Source organism: Esox lucius, chromosome 4, assembly GCF_011004845.1.
Source record: "Esox lucius isolate fEsoLuc1 chromosome 4, fEsoLuc1.pri, whole genome shotgun sequence".
NCBI classification, from domain to species: domain Eukaryota; kingdom Metazoa; phylum Chordata; class Actinopteri; order Esociformes; family Esocidae; genus Esox; species Esox lucius.
This window is the reverse complement of record NC_047572.1, coordinates 10,164,537-10,187,079: the sequence shown is the minus strand read 5'-3', so window position 1 is coordinate 10,187,079 and position 22,543 is coordinate 10,164,537. Positions and strand designations below refer to the sequence as shown.

The 22,543-nt window shown below is 39.2% G+C and overlaps 1 protein-coding gene across 4 annotated transcripts in view; it reads right to left on the bottom strand.

Annotated features, from left to right (window-relative positions):
* Positions 1-22,543, bottom strand: part of klhl4 (kelch-like family member 4) — a 47,531-nt gene that overhangs the window by 8,603 nt on the left and 16,385 nt on the right. For all 4 annotated transcript variants that reach the window (XM_020045227.3, XM_010906043.4, XM_010906044.4 and 1 more), the window contains 9 exons: positions 17,915-18,082; positions 14,788-14,924; positions 13,908-14,104; positions 11,503-11,715; positions 11,148-11,334; positions 7,259-7,483; positions 2,709-2,871; positions 1,513-1,725; positions 721-892 (listed from right to left, as the gene is read on the bottom strand). In XM_020045227.3, coding sequence (XP_019900786.1) covers positions 721-892; positions 1,513-1,725; positions 2,709-2,871; positions 7,259-7,483; positions 11,148-11,334; positions 11,503-11,715; positions 13,908-14,104; positions 14,788-14,924; positions 17,915-18,082 — 1,675 coding nt within the window. The remainder of the gene's footprint in view (positions 1-720; positions 893-1,512; positions 1,726-2,708; positions 2,872-7,258; positions 7,484-11,147; positions 11,335-11,502; positions 11,716-13,907; positions 14,105-14,787; positions 14,925-17,914; positions 18,083-22,543) is intronic.

The window sequence follows — 22,543 nt, the reverse complement described above, 5'->3', positions numbered from 1 at the left end:
GGGAGCATGGTTCCCATGTTTTTTGATGGTAAATTATGGGGAGCATGGTTCCCATGTTTTTTGATGGTAAATTATGGGGAGCATGGTTCCCATGTTTCAATTTTTGATGGTAAATTAAGGGGAGCATAGTTCCCATGTTTCAGTTTTTGATGGTAAATTATGGGGAGCATAGTTCCCATGTTTCAGTATTTGTCACTGATTATTTGGAAATATCAGCGTTCAGAAAGGTGGCTTTTATGACTCCTATAGTGGAATTAGTAGAAAGGGGATGGCGTGTATATCCTAAGACTTTCCTTTTATAGAGATAGAAACTGTAACTCCCAATATCACATCAATAACTTAATCACACAGCTTTACAAATTACACAATATTTGAGTTATGAGTTAATAGCAATAATACTACTTTAAGGTATGATTGCAATCCAAACTTTGTTGTTGGTTGATAAGTTACTGCCAAGTTATTTTACATTGTAGTGACAAATTCCACTATTAAAATAGTGTGACCACTTCGCAATTACCTGTTCAATATATATTTTCTCATCCTCTGGATCTGTCTCCTTACTGTTCACTGATATGGTCTACGTTGCATCTTGAGACTTTAAGGAGCTGTGATACTGTTTCATCAAAACTGCATTATGGGATTCATGTCTACCAATGTCACGTCCATGTTTTGTAAGAAATGTCAGACAAAAAAGTAATTGAAACGATAAGAATCAGTTACCTCAGTCCACTCATTTTTCTGTGCATCATAGGATTCAACACTGTTCAGGTAAGATGTCCCATCATATCCCCCGACAGCGTAGAGCCTGTCTCCTAGCAAACACACACCTACAGCATCCCTTGGGACGCTCAGAGGGGACACGGTGGTCCACGTGTCGGTCTTGGGATCATATCTGGAGCGAGATAATAAGAGGAAAAAATGAAAAACAAATGAAAAATGGATATACAACAATATAGTGAAGGAGTACAGGTGTTTAAGATATGCAGATAGTGCTTGTTAATTCACAGATTCAAGAATTTATTGTTTGCGCAAAATTTTTTATGTTTTAAATGAAACAGACAAAATAGTTTTTATGATCTGTCTTTATGGTATTGTGTTCATTGCATAGGCTATTCATGCAGTGTGTATCACATCCAGGTTGATGTTTACAGAATAACCAGGAGAGGGTGTCAGAAGACAGATAATCACACAGCAAAAGCCAGCGCCAATGGAAAAAATGACGTCTCTATTGAGTAACAGTTATGGGGTGTTGAGAAAATGCAGAAGAAAACTCTCAGCTCTCATTCTAGTTACAGCTATACATTTTCTTTTCATAAAATACATATCAAGACACTTGAATGTATTGCTGTAGTACATACAAATACTATTTTCCCTTCATTGTCCACATCCATACTCTGTTTTTAATGCAAAATGTGCGAATACCAACTATTAAAATAAAAAAAAATAAAAAGGTCTGGAATCAAGATACGGCCATACTGTAGTTACTGGTAGATCATGGTTAGGGTTGTTCACCTCTCTACGCAGTCCGAGAGCCTGGAACAGTGGTTGGACGCTGGGGCATCATGGCCACCAACAGCATAGAGGAAGCTGTTGTACGTGGCCACACCTACACCTCCTCTACGTTTCGACATGGGGGCGCACATACTCCACTTGTTGGTGTGTGGATCGAAGCATTCCATGGAACGCAGACATGAGCTCCCATCTCGACCGCCAACCGCAAACAATCTGCCAGGACAATAAAAATGTTACAGATGACTGTTTCGCTGCTTCTGCGTGATAGGACATGTTGGCCGAACGCTGCATCTGGGTTTTCTGAGAACATATGATATTGTCAGGGAGAGAGAATTCATTGCTTCCTTTACAGAGAAGGGAAGGTTGTAGACAGGGTTCCTTACTGGCTTTCTAGTTTTCAGAAAGAAAAAAAGTGAAAATGTTTTGCAAAAACCGTATTGTAAGGCAGTGTTATATAATGTGGAGCAGGGCTGTGGTTGCTATGGACCTCAGCCAACACACAAAAAGGCATTCACATTTTTATTGGAGATCAGGTGGTCAAATGCCAAAATATGTTACATAAAATGACAAAGGATTGTTATGATATTGTGGGGGTTAGATCATTGACTGATCTAACCCCATACCCTACGCTCAGTGGATACTTACACTGGGTGCTTACACTAGGCTTACACTAAGTATTCACATCCCTAGGACATCACCCTTGAATTGGGTTACAAAGGGGGATTGAAAGGGATTTAACTGGGATGTTTGTCATCTACATAGACTGTGTACAGGCACTGTACACAAATGGTTCTGAAACCTAACCTTGGGTATCCCCCCCAGCCATTCCATGTATTTGATCTAATCCAGGACCAGTGCACCTGATTCAACTGGTGAACTCATCATCAAGCCTATGAACAGTGGAATCAGATGAGCTAGGTCAGAGCCACATCAGCATTGTGAAACATCTGGGGTTCCCTTAAGGAGAGGTTTTATAACAACTGCTGTACTTAAAATAAGATGCAATTCCCAAAGAACAATGGATAGTCATCGTATACTGTTGTTTTTACACGCTGGTAGAGGTGAGTAAAACTTGAGCGTAAAACGTACGGACTTCTCTGACCGGGAGCAGCTTCAGGTGGCTAAATGGTGAGTCTAGATGAGTCTAGATGTTTCTGCATGCTGGCCGTATATAACACTGCATGCTAGCCACTCACTTTCCGTTGAGTGCGGTGACTCCCACAGTGCTTCGCGGTGTGGACATGCTGGCCACATAATTCCACTGTCGGGCCTGGGGGTCCCACCTCTCCACTGTGTTCAGGTAGCTCCACCCATCATGCCCTCCCACCGCGTACATGGGGCCTTCCAAAACAGCTATGCCTTATAAAAAAAAAAAAAGAAGAAAAACAATCCTGTAATCTCCTGCTGCGTACGTCAGGGTATTCCTGCAATGTTTAGAAGTCAAGAAAACCGCACAGAAGAAAGATATAGTATCTCCTAGTGCATACTTGGGGCATTCCGACATGCATACAACTACAGTCAAGTCAAGGAAACCACCCAAAAAAGACACTGTAATCTCCTACGGCATACTTGTGGCTGTACCTGCACTGTACCTGCACTGTTTGAAAGTAAAGAAAACCAGAAAACATAAACAATACTGTTATCTCGTACCGTGTGCATGGAGACTTCCAACATTGCATAGATATATCTGGGAAGAAACCACAAACTGGCCCCAGTCCCAAAACTACTATCAACACAGTGTTTTTGTGATAGACATCCAATGCTACATTTGCACAAGTAAGGAAGAGGACAACCAACCTACTGCAGACATAGTGCCTTTCAACACAGCGATGATCTCCACAGTTAAAATGGTTTCATCACACACAGGGCCTTCCAACACAGCGATGTCACCACACTTGAAAGGATTTTATCATACAGTGGGGAGAACAAGTATTTGATACACTGTCGATTATGCAGGTGTTCCCACTTACAAAGCATGTAGATGTCTGTAATTTTTTATCATAGGTACTCTTCAATTGTGAGTGACGGAATCTAAAACAAAAATCCAGAAAATCACATTGTATCATTTTTAAATAAATAATTTGCATTTTATTTATTGACATAAGAATTTGATACATCAGAAAAGCAGAACTTAATATTTGGTACAGAAACCTTTGTTTGCAATTACAGAGATCATACATTTCCTGTAGTTCTTGACCAGATATGCACACACTGCAGCAGGGATTTTAGCCCACTCCTCCATACAGACGTTCTCCAGATCCTTCAGGTTTCGGAGCTGTCGCGGGGCAATACAAACTTTCAGCTCCCTCCAAAGATTTTCTATTGAGTTCAGGTCTGGAGACTGGCTAGGCCACTCCAGGACCTTGAGATGCTTCTTACGGAGCCACTCCTTAGTTGCCCTGGCTGTGTGTTTAGGGTTGTTGTCATGCTGGAAAACCCAGCCACGACCCATCTTCAATGCTCTTACTGAGGGAAGGAGGTTGTTGGCCAAGATCTCGCCATACATGGCCCCATCCATCCTCCCCTCAATACGGTGCAGTCGTCCTGTCCCCTTTGCAGAAAAGCATCCCCAAAGAATGATGTTTCCACCTCCATGCTTAACAGGGTTGTACTCATGCTTCTTCTTCCTCCAAACACGACGAGTGGAGTTTAGACCAAAAAGCTCCTCTGGATCATCCAGATGGTCACTGGCAAACTTCAGACGGGCCTGGACATGCGCTGGCTTGAGCAGGGGGACCTTGCGTGCGCTGCAGGATTTTAGTCCATGATGGCATAGTGTGTTACTAATGGTTTTCATTGAGACAGTGGTCCCAGCCGTGTAGTTCTGGGCTGATCCCTCACCTTCCTCATGATCATTGATGCCCCACGAGGTGAGATCTTGCATGGAGCCCCAGACCGAGGGAGACTGACAGTCATCTTGAACTTCTTCCATTTTCTATTAATTGCGCCAATAGTTGTTGCCTTCTCACCAAGCTGTTTGCCTATTGTCCTGTAGCCCATCCCAGCCTTGTGCAGGTCTACAATTTTATCCCTGATGCTCTCTGGTGTAAGGACATCTCTTGGCCATTGTGGAGAGGTTGGAGTCTGTTTGTGTGTGTGGACAAGTGTCGTTTATACAGGTAACGAGTTCAAACAGGTGCAGTTAATACAGGTAATGAGCGGAGAACAGGAGGGCTTCTTAAAGAAAAACAGGTCTGTGAAAGCCGGAATTCTTACTGGTTGGTAGGTGATCAAATACTTATGTCATGCAATAAAATGCAAATTAATTATAAAAAATTATACAATGTGATTTTCTGGATTATTGTTTAAAAAGTAGGAAAACCTGCAAAAGTTGGCAGTGTATCAAATACTTGTTCTCCCCACTGTACATGGGTCCTTCCAAAAATATCATACCTCTACAGTTAAAGAGATTTTATTGTAAATGGGTCTTTCCCATATAGCTATAGCTCCACAGTCAAACTGATGTTATGATGCATGGGGCTTTCAAACAAAGCTAACTGTAGGTCTCCAATATGGCTATACCTTACAAATAACAGGGCCATCGAACCTGCACAGTTGAAACACATGGAAATAATCTGATGGTGAAGATGATCTTGTCAATCAGTAAGTATTACTAATAAATATGTATGTACTCATTTATTTAATTTAAACTTGTATAGGACTGGGTCATGGCACTGCGAGCGTTGCTGGACATATTTATTTTATTTGTTTGCCTTTGTAAAAAATATATTGTATGCGGGCTGGCTGTTTGCAGAGTGCTGTATCAAAGCATATTCATGGAAAGTTGAATGGAAGGGAAAAGTGTGGTAGGAGAAGGTGCAAAAGCAACAGGGATGATCGCAGCTTTGAGAGGATTGTCAAGCAAAGCCGATTCAAGAAATTGGAGGAGCTTAACAAGGAGTGGACTGAGGCTGGAGTCAGTGCATCAAGAGCCACCATGCACAGACGTGTCCAGGAAATGGACTACAAGTGTTGCATTCCTGGTGTCAAGCCACTTCTGAACCAGAGACAATGTCAGAAGCATCTTACCTAGGCGAAGATCCAAAGTCCTCTCTTCAGATGAAAATAAATGTTGCATTTCATTTGAAAATCAAGGTCCCAGAGTCTGGAGGAAGAGTGGAGAGGCACAGAATCCAAGTTGCTTGAAGTCCAGTGTGAGGTTTACACAGTCATTGATGATTTGGGGTGCCATGTCATCTGCTGGCGTTGGTTCACTATGTTTTATGAAGTCCAGAGTCAATGCAGCCGTCGACCAAGAGATTTAGAGCACGTCATGCTTCTATCTGATGACAAGCTTTATGGAGATGCTGGTTTCCTTGCCCACTTGTTTGCTGCCCATGGTATTACTGTGCTTGACTGGCCAGCCAACTCGCTAGACCTGAACCTTGTCAAGAGGAAAATGAGATACACCCAACAACACAAACGAGCGGAAGGCAGCTATCAAAGCAACCTGGGCTTCCATTACACCTCAGCAAAGCCACAGGCTGATTGTCTCCATGACACGCCGCATTGATGCAGTAATTTGTGCAAAAGAAGCCTTGACCAAGTATTGAGTGGGTAAATTAACATACTTATGAAACCTTTGCAGGTTTTTTGAGTTAATTAGCTGATTAGAGCTCTTCTCAGTTTGACATTTGTGCATTATAAATGTTTTGTTCTAATATTTTTGAGATACCAGATTTTTGATTTCCATAAGCTGTAAGCCGTAATCATCAAGATTGAAACAAAAAAGGCTTGAAATATTTCACTTCATGTGTAATTAACTTTTTGATGTGATTTTTTTTTTCTTTTCCACAATATTCTAATTATTTGAGAATCACCTGTACATGTGGAAATGATCAAAGGTAGGGAATTCTATTCTCCAAGCAGTCCTTTGTTTGAAAAACTATCCAAAATAAGTCAAACATTTGTCCTTGGTTGGTTTAAGTATTCTGGTTTATTTGACCAACAGAATAGTCCCAGTTTAGGTAATTCGCAATAGTTGTTAACCCAGGTTAAGTTCTCCAAACAGCATAGATATTAATAAACACAATGTTATTTCTACAGTTGCCTGGATAACAGAGGAAAGTGGTTTTTCCGACACCAACAAATTGGATGTTACTCTTCAACACAATAGATGTATTCATAGCCGCCTGGTCATATGTTCTGTATTAGAAGACTATAAAGTAAAATTGGAAAAACATTCCACTTTCTCTAAGTATTATCAATAAGACTCAACTTTAATAGCCATTTAAAGAATAACATTTTTAAAAATTGACATGATGAAAGTAGTTATTTCCCTTATTTCCCTGAATCCACACAGGGAGTGCATGCTGCTGTTTCCATCTTCAGCTCACCACAGGCAGTAGTAGGATAGAAGTAGGATAGATAGCTGCTGTGGCCTGGATTAAAGGCGAGTAGGTGATACTATTCACTGTAATCTCTGGGGCAAACATGTTCAGGATATCTGAGAGAAGCCATCTACATATCTCACCTAGGAGTAAAATGAATACTTGACTAGACCTCTGTTCTCGGGAAAGGCCTATTTCAACTGTAAATCAAAGTATAAAGTAATTCCTGATATGATTTTTTTGTAGAAAAAACAATGCAGGGGTTTAATAGCCTGCCATATATGAATATAAACAGGATGTATACACAGTGGGGAGATCAAATACATGTTCTCCCCACGGTACAGTTTACATATATTTAACTCACATATAATGTTATGACTATCAAATATGTTGTACACATAAAACAGGATACCTACCAAGTCCATGTCTGTGTGTTGACATCGGAGGCATAGTGGACCACACTTTGTTGAAGGGGTTGTAACACTCCACCATGTTTGATGTCTTCAGCCCATCCCGGCCCCCCACAACATACAGCTTGTTGTCAATCACAGCCACACCAAACTGTAGCCTCCTGCCATTCATCACCCCCACCTGGATCCATGTATTCGTTCGTAGGTCGTACTTCTCTATGGTTGTAGATCCTACAGACACATGGACACGACTGAAGAATTCAGGTGACTGTTTTAGAGATTTTACATAAAATATGTGTAGGTTCAAATAGTTTTTCTTATACACGCATTTAGTATGTTATCTATGGAATATTTGAGATTAATTAGAAATGGTGTCAATTTGGTATAGAATCAATTAATAGTGGAAGGGAATCCTTACTCTGCTGGGATAAGCTGAACAAGTATACTGCACAAATACTGCACAAGTAACTAGACCTTAAAACTGGTAACCTTACTGTTCTGTTGACAGACCCTAGCTGTGCTGAAGATGACGCAACGTTTGCAAAATGTCTAAGATTCAATCAATCAATCAATCAAATTTATTTATAAAGCCCTTTTTACAACAGCAGTTGTCACAAAGTGCTTTTACAGAGACACTTGCAGGGTCTGGTTCAGAATAGAGAGTACAATTCCTAGGGGGCACCTCGCAAGAAGTCTAAGGTCAATGGTCACAGACAGAATGACATTACTCGTTTTATATATGCTGTATCTTTGATTGCAGTGACCATATGAAGTGTAATGTCCCATCATATTTTCTAAATCTTCACTTCCTTTCTAAGGAGTCACCATGGATTACCTTGACAATGTACTGGCAAATCATTTTCAAAAGTGTCATATCAGGAGAAATTGGAGATAAAATGTCTCAGTGCTCATCTGCCAAAGGATGTAAACAGAATGCAACAATTTGGAGGAAGAAATATCAAATTAAATAACAGGTTTGGTATTCTGCTTCCCCTACCTTCTTTTCAGCAGTAAGTAGTAGCCTTATGTGTCCAACCCTAATAATTTGGTCCCTCTCTCCCAGAAGTCTACTGTTCTTTCTTGGTTAAATTGCTTCTTCCCGTTCCTGACAAGCACTCACCTATTAGGAAACTGACTGTGATAACTGGCAAATCCCAGTGGATAAATGAGTAATTTATAAAATCTTGTCAGAGAGGGATGGCGCTAAATGAATTGCAAATAAGTCTGGCTGCAAAGAAAAAAGGTGCTGTAACATGAAAAATCAAAAAATTTTACAGTAAGAAAACAGTACCACAAAAGTTTTAATTATATATGGAATAATCTGTCCCTGTAGTATCTTGATGCTTATTGAGGTGAAAAAATAGCATAAATGGACATTTCACCATGGGGAACTTTAGGTGGTTTGTATCAAGGTTGCGAGATGTCTAGGTCAGTGAGATTTGTTTCACAAATAAGAGTGCGGGAATGAGAATTATATGCTAACCAACACACTCTAGTATGTCAGAGCACGTATTAAAGGGTGCGTGACACCTTAAAAACAAATGTAGTCATGTTTTAATTTCACAAAGCCTCCATGTTACACACACTTCAAGTCAATTTATGTTAAGTCGCAGTTGTCCTGTTTTGATGGAGCCATGGACTTTTTTCAGTGTTGTTCCTATCAGCAGATTTATTGGTAAATGTACAAGTTTCCATATTTTTACCATAATCTAAAAGTCTACAATGATTCCTGCTTTACTGAATTTCTTTGTTTTACCATCGGCAGATCCCTAGCTAACTAACTTTATGCAACACAAAACTTCATGAAAACTGAAATCAGATGAATAATTTCTATTAATTAACCAAATATTTTTGAACCGGGTAGGCTAACAAAGAGGATTAGACTGACTTTTGGGTAGATTTAGAATCTACAGTAATTGTTGAGATCTGTGGCTAGCAATTAGTATGCTAACCTGCATTTACTACAACATTGGAGCCTCACAGTACTTGATCAGTTTGCCTTTGTACTGCATATTGTACATTAGCAGAAGTGTTTTATTTGGTCTTAAAACAGCTTAAACAAATGGAAATGAGGTAACTTTACTGTTATTATGGCTACTGAACATTTAGTATAATAAATAGTGTCATCGTACATAGAAGTAACAACCAGACTTATTCAAAAGTCAAAAGGAAACTATCACGAGAAAAAAAAAATCTACTGTTAATGTTTTTTTCCACTGTGTGTTAATATTATTGTTTGGTGGCATTGTATAAGCAAGATAAACACATTCATAGTATCCAGATTGTGCTGTTTACCTTTGATTTGGTGGTACAAATATGGGTACTTGTGTATTGGCAGCAGGCAAACAAAAAGCGAAATACCTTTTCGGTCTTTAATTTTGCTATTAACTTTAGGCTCTGTAGCGAGTCTTCTTACCATTCACATTGCTATGTTGACTTTTTGAACACTCGTAATGAACTTTGGTTAAATTCTTAATGACTGACAAGCCATGCCACCAGAACCTGATACTGCACAACTATGGATGTAACCGCTTACATTTTCAGAGCTGATGCTTTGCATTTAGTAAAACAAGATAATCAAATCAGAACTTTATACCATTATTGTACCAGGTAGGTATTAAATAAGACCGCATTCTTATTTACTGCAGCACCCTGGGAACAACAATGATTAACTTGTTCATGGACGGAAACATTGGTTCTTCACCTTGTCAGCTCAAGAATTAGAACCAGCATCCTTCTGTTTACAGGCCTGATCCTCTTGACCAGTAAAATACCCTGCCACCTCAAGGGAACTTAGGCCATCTCTCTAGATTATATCAGCTCGGTTGGTCCTGATTACAAAAAAAATATATATATTTGGGATAAATTGTTCGCTTGAGACTTTAAACATGTATTACTGAAAATGTGGTGATTAAGCAAGTCGAGGAGTCTAAACTGCTGTGTGTAGAACATTAACAGCAAACTGAGTGTCTGAAACCCAGGAAATGTAGCTACTGCCTCAGCAGTGCTAATGGGGACCTGAATTAAATGCAAAAATGTGAAGCAGATAGTTCAAGGGAAATGTGATCATTGAGTATTGTAAAAGCTTTCATTGTATGCTTCTATACAGGGAGACATTAATTCAGAATGGCTGTATTGTAAATGGTGTCGCTTTCTATTTCAAAATTGCTTAACAATTTGGCATATGGGTCCCCATTTCAGCTCACTCATATCTTAATGAAAATTATGACTCTTATCTGGGTCTTTCTCATCGTTTTAGACAGTGTTCGAATAATGCATAACATTTTTGGGGTATAATGTGTTTTTCTTTGTGGATAGGATACAATATATTATTGAAGTCCATGAGGAATAGGGAGCAATTTCTGTTACAGGGTAGAAATAACCTTGGACAGAGTCCATGCCTCTATAATGCATTACCTAATGGGGTCCATAGGGGACTTGTCAAATTGTGCACTTTGCCAAGTTTCCACCTCAGAACTACCCAGGTGTTACACCTAGAATGCTCAGATTTAACTTTACCCCTTTGTACTCACCCCAAGTATTTAGTGTTACACTCATAAATGTCAAAAGAGCTTACGTTAACACAAACATTAGCAACACATGGAGCTGTCTCAGGTACCATATGAACTTTATATAGAGAACTGGGTCTTGTGTCCCATATGACTCAGTTGCTACAGCATGGCTCTTGCAACGCCAGAGGTTGTAGGTTCAAATCCCACGGGGGAAATCTATTCACTCACTACTCTAAATCGCTCTGAATAAGGGCATCAGCTGAATTACTAAAATGTAAATTTTTCATCAATTTTTTTTAAATGTATTTGCTCTGTGTATACATCATTCTTTTAAATGGTATGCCAAATCTAGAAATCTATTGCAAATGTAGTATAGGCCTAACCTTTGGTAGCATCCATGCCTCCCACAGCATAGAGCGCTCCTACAGTGGATTTTCTGGGTTTAGTCCTGGGGCTCTGGAACATGGGCCGGCGTTCCGGCAATAGGTGGTACTTCATGGCTTCCATTAGAAGCTTCTGGCATTCCAGATCGTCTGAAAACATCTTGTTGTTCTCCAAGTCGGCAAGAAGCTGGAATTAAAAGAGAGTTCCTTTCAGCGCAAAGATTTTAGAGGATCAAATTGAATTGCAGTGTAAACTCACAACAACAAAAAACTGTGATAGTGTAGTCAAAGTCCTGAGTAGAACCCTTTTTTCCACGCAGCGTGCACTACAACAGACACCGTACTGACTTCTTACCTGTGGGGGTAGAAGAGGCAGGCGTATGTAAGCTAAAAGCACTCCTAAATCCTGCTGGCGATGCTGGACATCGTACCGCACCCACATCATCAGCGCCTGAAATATAGTCTCCTCGTCTGGTACGTTAATATCATCGCTGGCCAGGAGTTTGACGATTTCCGATGTAGGAAGCAGGAGAAACTCCTGGTTCTGAATCACCTCCAGGAAATGCTCCTTAAAAATAAATCACACGAATTGTGTAGGAGTTAATCGAAAAGGGAGAAATACTGCAACCTCCGATTACGCTGGATTGCAAAATAATTATTGTATATCCAATTGTCAAGTGCTGCCAGGGCAAAAGAGAAAATAAATAAAATAAATAATACATTACTATGTGCATGTAGGAGTATAGGTATTTCTTAATTTGGTAAATCAGCTAGGTTGATCTAGTGTGAACGTCTTGCAAGTAAGAAAGTTGAAGTTGTCTTTGACCAACATTAACTATATTTATACAAAAACACACCTGATAAATAACATGATGAAGAAATGGCCAGAGCTGTTATTCTTGTTAACTAAATATAAAAGATCTAAACATTTGAAAAGCAACACTGTTGATGGATTCTCAAAAAACGGCCTAAGAAATGCCTGAAATCTAATAAATAATACATTTGGAGACTGCAGAGCAAGTTATTCATTGTGGTCTAAAATACAAACAATACAGTAAAATGAAAAGTACACTAACAGTCACATTGGCGCTAACTGAAAAGAACAGAATGTTCTAAAGCTTGCCATACATCGTTATACAGATGAATCCTCAATTTGTTTTGGCTGTTATCAGAGGGAATATACTGTACATTGATTTACGTGATTGCCTCTTCAAGGACATAGTATCTGGATAGTATCATTAGAGATGATGCTATATAAAAGCCCTACTTTATACTGCTTTGTAATGTCCAACATAAATGAGATTTAAAGGAGTGCAAAAAAATACATTGACCTTTTGTCTCACTATAGGAACAGGTCCCTGAGGTGTTATTTATTGCACAGGCCAGAATAACTTTAACTTATTTAACCCTCCTTTAATGCGAGTGCCTAACAATTAAGAAAAACAAGCATGCTATTGAACATTAATCAATTATATAATATAGTCAGCTTCACAAAATCTGTCGTAAGGCTGGGGCTTTAGGAGGTTAGCAGAGACAAGCTTAATTGAATGAGCCTCCATTGATCTGTTCTGGTAATTCAGAGGGAGAGATACTACATCACACGGTAATTTGACATTGGTTTATATTCATTATTTGTAATTTCCAGCAGAATGCTGACAACAAATTTAACACATGATTCTGCACTGCAGACACTTCTGGTCACAACAATTTGAAGACGTGGGGCATCCAAAATAGCACCACATTCACTATATATAACTTTTAAAATGAGCCTGACACACTCTGAGTAAGGAATAGATAGGGTGCCTTTACACCCACACATCTGTGGTAAGAAGTAGTTTGTTACACAAGGGCACTGAAAAATAAAGGTTTTAAAAGGTTTGAACAGGAACATATGGATATTGTTTGTTGAGTTGATAAAGAAATTCTAGCAAGGAAATAAAATGGCACTGGTTTTTAGGAACTTGTTCATTTTAAAACAGGCCAATTGTGGAGAAATCGTACTGGAATATAACACAAGGACATCCAGGGCCAGGGTTCATTAAATGCAGGAAAAGGATACGATCCAGTGCGTTTTAGAGCACTCTGAAAAAATATCGACACTTCACGATAGAACAGGATGTCATGAAAAATCTGATATTCAGTAAAAACTAGTGACAAAAACATCCTTATCAAAATAAGAAACAGATGATTAGGAACCCAGAGGACAGTTGATTCAGGATGCTCTGAATGGTGATCTCTGAGATTGTCCAGCTCTTGTGTCCCAAAAAGCACCCTAATGCCTTACTCACAGTATACAATGCACCACTGACTCTTGCAAAAGTAGGCTAGTGCATTAGAAAAAAGGGTGCCATTTGGAACATTTGTTCATTTTTGGAGGGATTGAACAGGAAATGGTCGTGCAAGTGTTCTGAGATTAGATTAACCTCTGTCCTGGACAGAGCTCTATGGAAACAGACAGGAGCAGATGTCCTTCAGGAGATAACAGATAGAGCAGCATCTCCGCAAGTTGTTTCTTCCTGTGCAGCAAACAGCTGGGGGTAGGCATGGATAGACAGTACCCATCAAAAATGTGCACTGGGTCTTCGGAAAATGCATGTAATGAATATTCCAGTTGTGTTTTGACAAAACAACCAATGTTTTTAAACAACACTAATAATCAAAAAATGTGTTAAGTCTGATCTGAAAAGAAGATGGCCGCAGTCAAAAGGAATGCACCATGAAAGGGAGAACATTTGAAACACACTCTGTTTAAATGCCTACCATGGTGTAGTTGTGGGCCACGTTTAGCAGATCCATGCATCCCTGGGCATCAGCGAATGAACGTATCCCCAGGCAATTAGACGGATGGAGTTGTTTCATGAGAAAGTTACAGCAAACCTCAATGACTTGTGAGAGCTGCAATAGGCAGGCTGCCGCCAGTAAACTCTCTATTGTCTCCTCCTTCAGTTCCAGGACACCTGTAACATTGACAAAGATTTCAGAACAGGGTCAAAGTATCCATCAGAAAATAGAGGTTAGGTTTGACATATGATGCGCTCAATCTATTGCGGTTAAAGTGCAGATGGAAGTTCATTCATGTCAGATTTTTTTTTTAAATGGATTTCCTGCAACCAAGCAGTAAAGGCTAATTTTCTGTTATTTCAAATAAACATATGTGTATGCCTATATAGGTCTTGAAACTAAAAAGACACTTGCTAATTGGTTCATCAATTTCATATGTTAGATTAGTAGAAATCACAAATTAAGGGCAAAAATAGGTGCATTGAGTGAATGAGAATTATTAAAAGCTTTGTGCCAGTAACTGAAAAATCTGCTCAACAGCTGACTGACTTAGTGAGTGAGTGACTGACTTAGTGAATGAGTTAGTGACTTAGTGAATGAGTGAGTGACTGACTTAGTGAATGAGTGAGTGACTGACTTAGTGAATGAGTGAGTGAGTGACTGACTGACTTAGTGAATGAGTGAGTGAGTGACTGACTTACTGAATAAGTGAGTGACTGACTGACTTAATGAATAAGTGAGTCAGTGACTGACTTAGTGAATGAGTGAGTTACAGACTTAGTGAATGAGTTAGTGAATGACCTAGTGAATGAGTTAGTGAGTGACTTAGTGAATGAGTGAGTGGGTACAGAGCACTCACCAGTGTATGCAAAGTGAACCAACGAGCCCAAGGCTTCTGGATCTACACCCTCCATCTTGATCTCCTCCTGATTGGCCTCTCTAACATCACTGGTGAACATGGCAGCAAAGTAGTCTGACACTGCACTCAAGACCAGTCTGTATTAGAACAAAAACAACAACAAGGTAGGCTCAATGCAAAACAGTTGTAATTGCTGTTTCTCATCATAAAGATCTGTGTGTGTAAGCTACAAAACGTATTCCCTATTTAATGTCTTACTTTTGAAATTACCTTTACGATAGCGGTGGGTCCATTTGCAAATAAACCTCTCCATATTAACGGCAACTTTGGGTCAACGGCATAAACAGATAAAGCTCCTTGATTTGCATATTGTATTAAGCTCAAAAGTGATTATATGCGCATAAGTTACAAAATTATTCATTATTGATGGTTTTTATTCACTTCAGCAATATTAAATAGTAAATTCAATAACCACATCATTCTGCCCCACACAAATCTTTCCAGACAAAATAATGTTTTAATAGTTTAGGCCAAGCATAAGTGTTGCCTTTTTTAACATGAATTCCATGAGCTGACAAAATGTTAGCCTGCTTATGGGCTTTTGGTTTAGACACAGACATTTTTCTGTCATTTCTAAGCATTTTGATTGAAGAGAGGTTTGGGAGCCGCATTGAGAGTTTGGAAATTTGGTTGGTTTTTTTTGGTAGACAAAACAATATGAGCTAGCTCACTAAAAGTACAGAAATCCTTACTTTGGAAATTGGGTGGAATTTGGGATACGGATGTTTCGTTTGCAACCAGAACGCAACCAACCTCACAGTATTCATGAATGCCTTCATTGGCATTGATTATCCCTTACATAATGAAATGCTGATGGAGCTGTGAAACTTCTGTCGTATACAAACCTGCAGAATGCTATCTGCGACCAGATAAAATGCTTTTAATTTAAGTAGCAATTTTTATTGTTGTACTAGTACAGTCTGTATTTTTTCTCCAAAGGCTGCTGCGTGACAGACAGTGGTATTTCATATCAGTAACACAGACTGTGTGAGCAATTACTGTGCCATGTTTTGAAATATAGCCCTGTATCTCACTTTGATTTACGGGTAGAAATGGCTAGCTAGTTGGGAGTTTCAGATGATATTGGGATACTCAGCTCAGTGGTTCTCTAACAGCTTCCCCTTTTGTTCTAAGTGAGTACATCCAATTTGTTGAAGAAGCAAAAGAAAAGAAAAAAACAATTGAATGCAATGATCTCATAAACAACATTTTAAATGATTTCCAACAGATAAGACTCTGCCCTCTAATTGTGTTTATTCTTCATCCGGTTTGCTTCAGTTCCACTAATGTAAGAACCAATGTGGGGAGTGATCAAACGCTGCTGTCATAACTAAATTAGTTTGCTTTGAGATATGTGTAATAAAAAATGAGTAGATTATTGTCTACATAAAAAATACAACTTTGTGTGTTTAAAGATTGTGTCATTTTCTGGTTGTGCTAACTTATATACAGAGTTGTAGCAAAGGGTCTTAACAAGTTTTTAATTTCACCATGTACAGTGAATATAAAAAGTCTACACACCCCTGTGAAAATGCCAGGTTTTTTGTAAGATAAATCATGTCAGAACTTTTCCACTTTTAATGTGAACTATAATGTGAACAATTCAATTGAAAAACAAACTGAAATCTTCAAGAGGGAAAATGAAAAATAAAAACCTTACACGTGATTTATCTTTGTCTCATTCTTTTACATCACAAAAACCTGGCATTTTAACAGGGGTGTGTAGACTTTTTATATCCACTGTATGCCCTGCAACACCTTTCAATTTTAATATATGGGGGCCATACGGAAACCCCTGGACTAAGTGGATATATGGTAATATATTTTTGCATAATGCTTGACCTAAAGAAAATCAAGAGGGTTTTCCCAAAAAAAAAAAATTTTTTGCTCATCCATTTAACACACCTCCATGACCTTTAATCGAGCAAAAGTAGGAGGATTATGTAACATGAAACTTTCCTCAGCCAAGTCAAAGGCAATGACTCTTATAGGTGTTATGAATTAGCAATCAAAACCTACTGCTTCTAAACCTGGGATGTTGCAAGATACACTGCAGCACAGATGTCTGGAGCAATGCAATGTCCATGCAAACACAGGATAATATTAAAGCTCTAGTTTTTGACTTTGTGTTTTTAACATGAAGAATGTATAGAGCTAAAGGGTCTACAGCATGAAAGGATTTATTCAATTTGTGGAAACTGAATCATCGTATTTGGCCTTGTTAGTGTAGACTGTAGAAATAAATTGTCTTATCACCTAATTAAAATAATTTTTAATCTTAATTTTCAAGGTGATGAATGCTTCAGTTTCAACATGATATGACAATGAATGTCAAAGACCAAATGTCAAAGGAAAGATAATTATCCCACAGGGATGGAAGTTTACACCAGTGGTGTAAAGTGGTGAGAAAACATCAATGCTTCTTATTTTTAAAACTAATTATCCTTACATGTTTCTACTGGTGATTAAATAAATGTGATCAGAACACACTTCTGAACTTGTGGTAAGGATGCTTTAGTAAAAACAGTTGGATCACGTCCAACCACATCAATCATTTTAGTTGGCTGATAAGCATTAGCCTATGAGAATAGCTAGCAGCTAGTCATTTAAGACCAATCATTGAAATTAAAGGTTTTAGAAAAAGGAGTATTTGTGTTTTATACCTACACCCTCTCAGAAACAGTCAAGGCTCCTCTCTTTTATGGCTACTTCAATTGTATCAATATGTTATGCTGGCCTTCTTAAATGTATTCCAGCTAATAGCACTATTGACTGTAGAATCTAAGATGGAGACGAGTGGAAATACTCCCACAGGTGCCTATCTCAATCCTATTGATCCTGATTAATCATTTTATGCACCTCAAATGGCACCCAATTCCATACAAAGTGAATTACTTTTGATGATACATTATGGGCTGTAGACTGAAGTACTGTACTACATAGGGAATAAGCCCTGATTAAAAGTAGTGCTTTATAAAGGGAACAGGGTGAAACACATGGCACAGTCAAGTGTTTGCAGTATCTCCATAAAGCACAGTGCTGGTGCAAATCAATTAGTAGAACTGACCTGTGAGCTGGGATCTTGTGATCTCCTGCTATCAAAAGAACATCACACAGCTGCTTGTGCTGGAGATATGTCTCCATCTTGCGAAAGGTCTGTTCAGCATGGTTTGTGGCCTGGAAAAACTCATCCGAGCGGTTGGAGCTCATCCTGGAGCAGTTGCTCAGAGCCAACCTAGGAGGAGGAGGATGAAAACAATGAACAAGAAGAAGAACAGGAAGAAGAATCTGTGTAAGACTAAATAATCAGCTAGAGCTCTGATAAAGAGATTCCTGCTTTTTCAAGAGTGTATTTAAGCAAACTGGTCCTGTAGTTTTGTGGTTCTCTCCTCGAGCTGTTCTAGTTCTAATTATCTCTATTATGTTATGTTTTGTGTTTACAGTATCGTAGGAGGAGCATCAGCTGCAATTGCAACACCTAATGGGGATCATATTAATAAACTGAACGAGCCCTGTAAGGAACATTTTAAATACTTATAATGCTACAGATACCAAAAATGTTTAGGGCACAAATGGACCGTGAATAGTAAATGTTACTTAATAAAATATTACTAAAAGTTTGAATAATGCAATCAGCCCCATTTGCTAGATTTCCAACCACCACATGTACAAAAACTGACAATGTCAAATCACTTTTCTTTATCAAATATTATGATCTGGACACCTATCTGGTATCAAGCATACCTATCTTTTCGGTTGTATCACATGAAATAAATTAAGTTATACATGAACCAAATTAATATAATGAAACCTAAATTGCTTTGTGCCAGTCAAAACCATTTAACCAGAAGCCTTCTTCACCAGTCTAAGCCAAAACTAAGGCCGTAACTACTGAACTATATACATAAGAGGATAAAGAAAGCGATCTCTCTGATGGGACAGGGAGCATTCCAAACAAATTATTATTCTTATTTTTGATAGACATGGGCTAAACAAACAGGCTGGCTCCCCGTTCGCTGTAGTGTGTTGATGCTATACGCTGAGCACTTCTCCCCGAAGACTGGTAGATTACATGCTGTTTTACAGTCTAAATAATCCTTTAGACTCATGGCAGATAATTCAGGCCAGTTACTTTGGTGTCCTTCACGCAGGGAAATCCAGTTTCTGAAGCAGTTTGTTACACTGTACGAACATTCCCAGCTATCAGGGGGAATTAACTGGTTCTGAAGGCTTCGGAGGGGTAGATTAATAGTTTTAAAACTTTTTTGAAGCACACTGTACATAGAGAAGTAAAGAAATATCAACCTCCATAAGTCTGTGCTATTAGTCAACAGCAATATAATAATATTCTTATAAAATAATAATGAAAGCATTCTAAAGTACAGGAGAATGTGTGGCTTTTCTCCTTTCAGAAACAATCTTTAAAACTTTCTTAAAAGGATTTTTACATAAAGCAGACTTGGTTTACTAACAGCCTATAGAATAAACATGTTTTGGGATACTTAATGCTAAATACAACTGTAATTTATTGCCCTGTCACCGTTAACTTCATCTGACGCATGGAACCATGGGACCCGTCCCAAATGACATCATATAATTTCATGGTGCACTACCTTAGTCCAGGGCACATGAAGCTCTGGTCCGAAACAGTAGGGCACTACATCGACAATAAAGTAGAATTTGGGACGCAACACTAAACAAGACTGTATAAGGAATGGGGCTGTAAAATCTGGATGCATTACCTTTGTATGGGCTCTGAAGCACGTTGTAAGGATTTTTCATGCCTACCAATCTCCAGGACACTAATTGCCTTGGTATAGCATTCTTGGGAGCTGTAAATTTCTTTGAGGTGTTTATTTCCTTTTCAGAACCCGGGTTGTTCATTGGGTACACACTGAGCCATTAAATGGGTCTTTAAAACCAGAGCATCTTTTGGAAATTCTTAACAAGAGTCCTTTATGCAACATTGCCCAGGCATTTGTTCAAGGTTAAGTTAAGGTAACATACTGTGTAAAGGCAGATTCTGAGTTTGAGGGCTTAATGTGGAAGGCGAGCACACAGTGTGAAATGTGAGAGCTAAATGGGGGTACAGAAGGTGACTGAAAGGTAGGTGCGAATTGTGAGTTAGCGTATCTTTCTGAGTGTTTCATCTTTCAGTCCCACAGATCTGGTGTGTGCGGGTTACTTCGTAGTAAAAATACCAGTTGTTCCTTGTAACCCTAAAGCAGTTGTCAAGAGACTTTTGGGGGGCAGCACTGTAAGTTCAAAGGGTTGAAACATTGCATCTGTCAGCTAAAACACAAGTAGTCAGTGCTGTGTATTAATTAGAGCATTATTGAATTGTTATAAATGTTGAATGCCAAGCCCTTCATCCTCACACCGCAAGCAAAAGCTACGTTTCCTTCCAGAGAACGGTGAAATAAGGTTCCTCTTGTACAATTATGCCTCAGCCCCAGGTGGCATCCTATTCGCCAAACAGCACACTGTTCACAAGTAGGGTCATAGATCCAGCCTTCTCCCACTCTACTAAACACTGAGGTGATCGGCTTAAAGTTAACTCAAAATAAATACTTAATCACATTGATTCAACAATGTCAAATCTCGCAAGATAGCAAAGGGTGCGGCCGGAATTCAACCCGTAACAGCACCAGAATTTCTTTCTATTTCAAACCATGTTTTGTGTGCTTACCACTATTACCTGCGAAAGTAAATTTCTGAGTAAATTTGGCGTATATGCGTATATACACACGCATATACATTTAATGTCTGTCGCATGACTGTTTTGCAGGCCTATGCTACAGCATATCTTAGGATTGCTTATGTAAAGCCCTGATTTGATATTTGCACGTCTTCTGGGACTCATTCCACCGGAATGTAAAGGTCATGCTCTAAGGCCCAGTGTGATACATCTTATTATAACTAATGTCAACTCCATGCTTTTACAAAGAGGGGGGAGAAAACAGATTCAGATGGAAGTCAACTACTGTAGACTGCACGTTCAGAACGGATTAATGCAGTCCACTGCCCCTCAATGCATTGGATTGATAGAGAAAGTACTTACACAAAGACACACAAGGCATGCCAAGGCAGTCCACATAGTGCTTGGTCCATGAGATCCCACTGTCTCTCTGCCTTTTATATTCACTATCCAGTACGCAAGCATTCGGATTTGTACAGTCATATTCTTTCATTCACTGCTATCACTCAACCCAGCAGTGAGGCAGGAGACTAGCAGCTTGCGCTGTAGATAATTATTTCCTCCCACCATACTCACCACACAGAAAAATAGATAACGCTTTACATCTTGTGTTCCATTTGTTGTCACAAATGTACTTGAATATTGGCATGTTTTTGTAGCCTAAACGGTAGCAGTCTTTTTTAACAGCATGCCGTCTTTATATCTGAATCCCCAAAGGATATCTGGGGTTCGCTAAACGACCGCGGGTCTCTTTGTGTCTGGGAGCACACGGAGGAAAATTGCTACCGATATTAATGGAGACGAGTTATTGCACCAATATATCTCTCCCTGACTGCTGTTATGACCCCCCACACCCACACCTCTGGGTGAGTCCCGCACAGCATCCTATCCCATACAGTGCACCACACTTTTGACCAGGGTTCATACTGTCCCATACGGAACCCTATTCTTTGTTGTTTTTTTTAAACAGGTTACTACTGGTGTATTTGAGATTCTGTGTGTTGAAAATCGTATCAGTTGAGCTGTAACATCTTGTCGGAGCAATTTCTCCCCGGCCATAATGGATAGTGTAAGATATAGCCAGTAAGATATGTATTGATGTATTTTTTGTTAATAATGAATCATGTGTCACGGTAGGGAGGAAACCTCAGAAACTAGGAAACCTGAACAGACAGGCTTCAGTCTCACTGGCTTTACTGAACATTCAACCATTCACATTTACAGGGTGTGTGAGTATTTCTGGCTCATGTGTATTACATACGTTTGATATTGGGCGCACATTCTATATTTATTTATTTTCTGCTGAAAATGTATTACGTGCAGAAATGTAGTATTTGCAGTAGTAAGGACTACTATATTCAATTCCTTAGTGTGATTTGGTGTTCCGCTTCCATAGATTACCGTACCTGTAAGATTACTCTGCTGAGGCCTGGGGGATTTCAGGAGAGTGGAAATGTATATTTAAGTGAAAAATTTGCAGATGTTAGCGCTTACACTAGAATGCTGATGGCAGTTTAAGACATCATTACTATGTTCTCCACTATTTAAGGCCGCTCGTACAGATATATATTTGCCTATGTCCCTAGTTAGACATTTAAAGGATATTGAAAAGAATAATTAATTGCAAAGGGGGTTGTTAGAATGATTTCTATCTTGCATGTTACGTAGCAATTTATTTCCCAAAAGGTTATACATCCTCCTACTGTTCTCTTATTCCACATGTTTAATGGAACGTCAGTCTGGGTGTCAACCGCCAACTGAGACCCAATAAGCTGAATGGGTGGAGGAGACAGGATGCGACATCAAGGAAACAACTGAGTTACTGCCGGTGACAGGGAGAAGCTGGTGGTATTTCTCTTCCAAGGCGATTGAGGGGGAATTGAGGTATCATTCATGGGTTACAGCTGCTGACTCAAATCTCTGCTACTGTTTTATAAGCAGGGGTCAGGGTTTCTATTTCATTCAGGTTACACTGTGTGATATACTTAGAGGAAAGCC